Source organism: Phaethon lepturus, unplaced genomic scaffold (assembly GCF_000687285.1).
Source record: "Phaethon lepturus isolate BGI_N335 unplaced genomic scaffold, ASM68728v1 scaffold39146, whole genome shotgun sequence".
NCBI classification, from domain to species: Eukaryota; Metazoa; Chordata; class Aves; order Phaethontiformes; family Phaethontidae; genus Phaethon; species Phaethon lepturus.
Window position 1 is genome coordinate 20081 of NW_010549069.1, and position 7118 is coordinate 27198.

The window sequence follows — 7118 nt, forward strand, 5'->3', positions numbered from 1 at the left end:
GCAGAGGCAGCCTGTGAAGCTTTGTCAAGGTGTGCTTTCCACTCTCAAACAGTTTAAAAAATAATTGGCTTTGACTGGTCTTCGACCCTCCAAATTCAAGAGCATTTAATTTGCAAGATCTGGTTTGAATCACATCAAATCAAATCTTTGAATAAGCGGCAGCGTTGGGATTTTTTTTTTTACAATAAAAGTGCAATGGAATGCTCTTACTCTGAATATACAGATTTCTAAGAGCCACTGATTAAAAAAAGACCAAAGCGTGTGAAGAACTAAGGCTGCTGCTGGCTTGTTGGAGCACAAAATAAACCCCTGTGCACTGTATCAGCTAACTGATCGGTGTCTGAGGGAAGGGACGCGCTGGGCTCGGCCGTTGCTGAAGCTTGTGGTTACAACGTTCAGCAAATGATGAGTTACTTTAGCTGCAAATAAATCGCCGGTGATGTAAGGGTAATTTTGTATATCAGCTTGTTTATTTATAAAGGCCCCGAGTTGTTGGGGCTTTTAAACATTTTTTCTGCCAGAAAACCAGCTGCTTGCAGAGCAGGGGGTAACAGGGATTGTGGTCTGTAGGTTGCACTCAGTCTTTTTCCTGAGCACCTTGCTTCTTATATAGAAGCAAATCTATAGGGAATCTAAAGGGAATCTGTGGATGTTGTTTTCCTGGAACTTTCCTGGAACATTTTTTTAGAGGGTTTCAGCTTTCTTTTGTTTTTTTATAACCAGGAGGGCACCAGAGGTGAGTGGAAGACCCGGGAGGCACCTCCAAGGCTGGGTTTGAGTCAGGGATACACATGGGAAGTCTTTGCCGCCGGGTTGATCTATTTTTATACCAAGGTGTAAGGAGAAAGAGGTTACGCTTGTGTCAGCATTGACTGAGGACCCATAATTAAATTGTTTAGCCTGTAATTAATTCCCTAGTTCTTATTTTATTTGTGTACTGTCATGCTTTGTTACATGCCAGGACATCAGGAATCCTCCCACTAATTGCTGTTTTGTGGTTTTGAAAGCTGCAATTTATTGGTTTGTAGACCTGGACAAACTGTTTAATTAAGATACGTCTTCCTGTTGCTTTTGAACTGCCAGCTCCCAGCAAAAGGGCAGAATTTCACCTTTTCTACATGAAAAGCCAGAGACTGGTGTAAAGCTCTTGCTGCACTACCATTAAGCAGTTTTCTCCCAGCCCTGCCTTGCCTCCCTCTCCCACCCACCTCATCTGAGCTGTGCTGGTTGATAGCAACTGGAAAACTGGAGGTATGCATCAAAACTTTATGGTCTGTCATCTCGAGGTATCATGAGAGATGGAGACTTGTGGAAGTGCAGCTACTGCTCAGGTGAAAGACAGCCAGAGTCCCAGCAGGGATGTCAATAAAGAGTCTTGTAAAGCCTTGGGAAGCTGGGCTAGGCACTAGGAAAACTGGTCTATGGGTCTTACTGCCCTCAAAGATGCTCCACATGTTGTGTCTGTCTTCTCTGGGTCATGTAACAGTTGTCTTTGCCCAATAAACTAAACCATATCTGCAGAAATGCTGCCTGTTGGGCATATTTAACAAAAGTGGTTCCTTCTTGAAATCCACTTTCACCACTGGACCCCGAGATGAGTGCAGGACATGGAGTTGTATCTGCAGGGGCCTCCAGACCTCACTTGTGATAACACAGACTGTGGCCAGTCATGAACGTACCCAGGTAGCTGGTAAAGACTCCCATTGCTCTGATCCCCGGTGGCACTGGAGCAGGCTACCAGGAGGCTGGGCTGTGCCCTCACCCTCCGTCAAAGGTAATTTCTAGTAGCTGAAAATCATAGGCTGTCCGAAAAATCCTCCCCAGCCCCAGGGGATGGGTCCAATAAACCATCCTGGGTGGAAGAGCTCATGGAAGTGGCCAAGGATCTTCATGCCCAGTGGCTTGATGCAAAAGGGATTCTTGCTGATGTCGGCCACCCCAACGCATCGTCTGGGCGGTGAAGTTGTTCTCCATGAAGGTTTTCAGTGCAGGAGAAGGGAAGGATTGTGTTGGTGCTGCGTTCTGGAGAGCTGCAGTTCCCAAATTTGAACAAGAAGAGGCTTGACACTTTCTTGGAGATGTAGGTGGTGAAGGACTTCAATGCCCAGGGTTATTGTGAAGAACCCAGTTTACTCACTTCTTCCCAAGCCCGGGTGTCACGACAGGAAGGGGTGTCACTGGTGATGGTGTGCTTTATACTGCAGATGTATGGGGCTAAAAAATCCACAGAAAACCCACAAAAACCCCAAAGGTAGCATCCCAAACCTAATCCAAAGGAAGTTAAAGCTGGTAGAAAGATACCTGTTGGAGGGAAGGGAGGTGAGGAAGAGGAAGGATTTCTTCTCCTTTTTTTTTTTTTTTTTTTTTTTTTTGTGGTGGGGTTAAGATTGTTAAATGTGTTTAAGTGGTGCACAAAGGTGTATTAAGTGTGTGGAGAGCACCCTGTTTTAGAAAGGATGCTTATACACGTATAGAAGTAGGGTAGTGGGTTGCTTTTGTATCTGAACTCAGTTTCCCCTGTGTCACTAAGTATTTTCACAGAAGTAATTTCCAGCTTATATTATCATAAATTCTTTCCAAATTCTGAAAAATCAAATTGTCTATGCATATATTTACTTATTTCTCATTCCCCCCTGTATTTGGGACTTCCATAAAATCCAAGTTTACCCATAATTAACAGCATTTTCTGCTTTCTCAGTATTTTACTGAAACAGAATGGGAGCAGCTAAGACAGTTGCTTGTCTCGGACAAATGGACTGGAATTAGGCTTTGAATTTGGGACCTGGTCAATGAAGCCCTAATAGGATCCAGAGACTTGGAGAAACATCTAGGTGTGGTGGGAGCTTCAAGTCTGGACACCGCATCATGAGTCTCACAAGAGCTTTGTGCCAGTGCATCCTGGCTTGGCCAGAGCATCTCTGCTGGCATGTATTTATATGTTCAGTCTTGACTGATAGCTAGAAGGATGGAGCATGTGAGTGTTAAAAAAGAAAAAAAAAACGAGGGGCTAAACTTGCTTTAAATGAAATGCCTGTTTTCTTTTATGTCTTGGATTAGGGAGCTGAAAGGTTGGTAACACAGATATTTTGATAGATGGGAAGAGTGGTCCGGTAGTTTGAATATTAAAGAGAGAGACAGAGTGTGCGTGTGTGTATGTTCCTCTTATTCTCGAGTGTAAGGAGCATTTGTCACCACAAATCATCCTTGATTGCAGAGAGCTGTATTTGTATAGGGCTCACCCACCCACCACCCTCAAAAAATTAGACATTTGTTATATGACATGAATTGAGATTAATTAGTGAATATTAACCCATCAAGCAGTACAGAAACACATTTTTGGAAGCAGCGGTACTTGAAGCAACAGTGGGTTTGTGTTAGTTCTGCTTGGAAAGTTTGCAACAAAATGTGGTGGTGGTGGGGTTGCTGGAAAATGCTGGTTTATCAAAACCAAAACTTTTATAAGAATAAACAGCTTTTCTTTGGAAAAAAATTAAGAAGTGCCTGGGCCCTGGAGAGGAGCTGCATCTGGGAAGGATGTTCCTCAACCCCAACTCTAACATGTTACTTGAGGAACAGAATTTGGGGTCACCTCGAGAAAGCTGCAGAAGCCGAAGGCTGGGCAGGGGTGGGGTTGTCAGAAAGGGTCCCACAGCTGCCTCTGCCTCCACTGGGAATGCGGGGCTGATATTTGGGAAATGTGAATGGTGGGAACCAGAGTCCCCCAAAGCACTGTTGGTTTGTGTCACAGTTCAGAAAAATATTGTTAAGCAAACAAGCAGGTCTCTAATAGAAAAGAAGTCCACAGAGATATTTTTCTGCTAAAACATGTGAAATAAGGGCAAATAGTTAGCAGGACCCCTACTAATGGGATACATGTCCATGGAAACAACCCAACCTTGTCTTATTTGATTAAAGAAAATAGTTCTGTCCTCTTTAAGAGCTCAGAGCTAAGCTGTCCTTCACAGCTCATTGAAATCCCTTGTAGTGTATTTCCATCGTACCTGCTAACCTCCATTATTTAGGAAGACTTTGTTTGCTGGCTATGTAAGGGGAGTTAAAACCAGCTCTGGGATCTACTGTTAGAAGAGACAGCTGTCAGTCAGCAGTGCCTGGTTGGCCAAGACAAACTGGTAGCCCGGTGCAAGGACATGTTTGACTTAGTAGATCAAAATGTCGGGAGAAGAATCACTATGGGAGTTGGGTACATGGCCAACATCTGGAAATACTGGTATTTCTTTGCATCAATACGTTTCTGATTGTGGCAGCAGATCCTTTTGCAAGTAAAAGAAAATTAGCTTGATTATTTTTCTCTTAAGAATCACATCTTTGTCTCGGTATAAGAGTAGCTCCTTGACTTGCAGAAACTTCTTGGCAGATTGATGCAAGCAAAGCTGAAGGGCTGTCGCGGCGAACAGAAGCCTGGCATTTGGTATTGACCAGGGCTGCGTTGCTAATCATCATGCTTTTCTCATCCTCAGCTAGTGCCAATATCTGCAATGTTGTCCTGATGAGGCACACAGAGCTGGAAGAAGGAATTGATGTTTTGGACAATAACGGAAACATTGTCGGGTCTTCCAGAATTGCTGCAAAACACGTATGTACCTGTGATGTTCCTGGCAAACACTTGGGAGAACTTGTACACAAATGGCCTTCAGGCTCAACGAATCCCACACAGTAGGAATCAATGACTTGACCTAGAAATAGATAAGCTTTACCCATCATCCAGGAAGAACGAAGTGGCAAAACTGAATGCCTGCTTTGTACCCATGCGTGCGGTTGTGTAGCCACAAACCCGAGTGTGCTGGGGGACACAGGCTCGTGTCATGCAGGCAAATTCGGTGGCTGACCTTGGTGGTTTGGAAGGGTGCAGACTGACACCAGGAAGATCCTGTACTACTCTGATACATTCACAGCCTTAGGATTTCTTTGTGGAAACTTGTAAGCAGTTCATGTTGAATACGAAGCAAAGATAACTTACACCTTTTTCTAAATGAGGAAGCCTTCATTTTCGAGACGAGTAGCTTTTTAACCCTTGCCATATCAAAACTGCATTAACAATTGCTGACTAAAGCTTTGTGAGGGTAGCCAGATGTTTTTATCCGTGTGTTAACACCTGGTTTGTTTTCCTCTGTAACCTTCTACTCTCTGCCATCTGCCTGCAATTATTCCCTTTTCTTCCCTTCTTAACATAGTTTTGTCTTCTGAGCATCATCTGATTGTCTGAGGCATGTTGTTTCCAAGTGGGCTTTCATCTGAAATGTAAAGCATGTTCCGAAGCACACGCCCAGGCAGAGGAGTTAATAATATAATGTTTGGCATTTCTCTCGCTCCTTCTGTCCAAGGCTCTTAAGGCACTTCATAGACAGCAATTAATGTACAGATCTACAGTCCTCGGCAAGAAATGGGAGATCTCTAATATCTCTCCATATTGTTGTTTAACAGGGAGCTTAAAACAATCTGTTGAAGGGCTCAGAGATACTTATTTGAGCCAGTTTTCCTCACTTATATTAACTGGCTTCAGGACCCAGCTTTGCTTCTCCATCCTAATAGTCAAGGGGAAGACAGACAACATAGAAAGTAAATATTTAAAGTGAAGGTACTGTAAGTGTGCTTTAGGTGGAGTTTAAACATGGAATTTGGGACTTCTGAGAACTTCTGCTCAGCTGCCATCTAATCCCAATGCTTCCTCCCGAATAGCTTAGTACTGGGTTTTGTTGTGTAAAATTTGGCAGATCCTTAGTTAACACATCTGTGCTTCTCTGAGACCTTCTCCCAGTTTGGAAGGATCAAGTGCTCTCAAGCCTGGCCATATGCATAAGTGTCAGCATTCCCATCCAAAATCCATAGTATCCTCTGCCTACATCTGCCGAGGCCCCACGGGTGGTCATAGTGCTTGGGCGTGCATCCCACGTGGGTGTTGGCAAAGATGGTTGGAAGAGGTAGATGAAGCCACAGTGGTGGTTGTACACCTTGCTAGAGCACCCGTGATCTTCTCTACGTCTCATCTCGGGGGATTTATACGTATCGTGCTGCCAAGCTGTTCTGCTTGCTGTTTCCTGGTGAATCTTGCCAGGGAGAAAGCACCAGCGGAGGGACGTAGCTCCACAGTTGGGTGTCTTCCTGGGAGAGGAGAGCCCTGTGTGTTAGGATGCTTTGCAATAAACCACCAGTGATTAGAAAACAGAAACAAGTCTTGGAGCAGGCAATTAGATGCTGCGTTCCCCCAGCACATAATTGAAAGTTAAGGGAGGAAGGGTTGAAGCTGCTGCTCAGCCCATACCGAGATATTTCACTTTACAGCATCTTCCAGGCAGTTGTGTGGCCTCTCTTTCTTCCCCCAGGCAGCCCTAACATGTTTGTGTAGGAATATGACGGTATGTTGGAGAACTTCTGGTCACATAAAGCAAAATCAGGGAAGCTATTAGGCGTCTCTGTTTATTCCACTGCATTTATGACCAAGCGTGGGCTCCAGCCCATCGTTTGTAGCGATGGAGGGAAAATAGGTTGTATACAAATAGCTGATAGCAAAGTTGAAAGTGTGTGTTGATACATTCATTCACATATGCAACACAAGAAAGGCCAGCCAAACCAATTCTCTGCCCACGCGTTGATTGCTCAGCACAGGTACATCCTGAGATTTGTTTTAAATGTCTTGGGTTTTTTTGTTTGTTTTTTCTTTTCAGGCACTGCTAGAAACGGCCCTGACTAGAGTGGTCCTGCCAATGCCTATACTGGTTCTACCTCCAGTTATTATGTCCATACTGGAAAAGTAAGTGTTGGGTAATATGAAGAGGGGGGCTTTTCAAAGGGAAGGCAGAAAAGATGCTCGGGAGGTGTTATCCATTGCTGTTTCTTAGCATTGGTCCATCAAAGAATTTTTTTTGCTTAATAAAATGTTCATGTTCCAGTATTTTTGACCACTGTTGTAGGCTTTTAAAGTGTTATATTGATGTTGTTATATTGATTTGTTATTCAAACACAAATAGCAGTTTGAATAACCCTGTTTCTGTAGGGTCAGTGTGAGCCAAAGCACTCTGAATTCAGTGGAAAAGTGTCCATAATTTTTCAGTCCTCCATTCAGCAAACATTAATGCTGCCGCATGGGTCAGACTAAAGGT

The 7118-nt window shown here is 43.9% G+C and overlaps 1 protein-coding gene across 1 annotated transcript in view; it reads left to right on the plus strand.

Annotated features, from left to right (window-relative positions):
• SFXN5 (sideroflexin 5) overlaps positions 1–6769 on the plus strand; it is a gene marked incomplete at both ends in the record, with an annotated part of 23925 nt that extends 17156 nt beyond the window's left edge. Inside the window, 2 exons of the mRNA XM_010290163.1 lie at positions 4479–4594; positions 6684–6769. Coding sequence (XP_010288465.1) covers positions 4479–4594; positions 6684–6769 — 202 coding nt within the window. The remainder of the gene's footprint in view (positions 1–4478; positions 4595–6683) is intronic.
• Between the last annotated feature and the right edge of the window lie 349 nt (positions 6770–7118).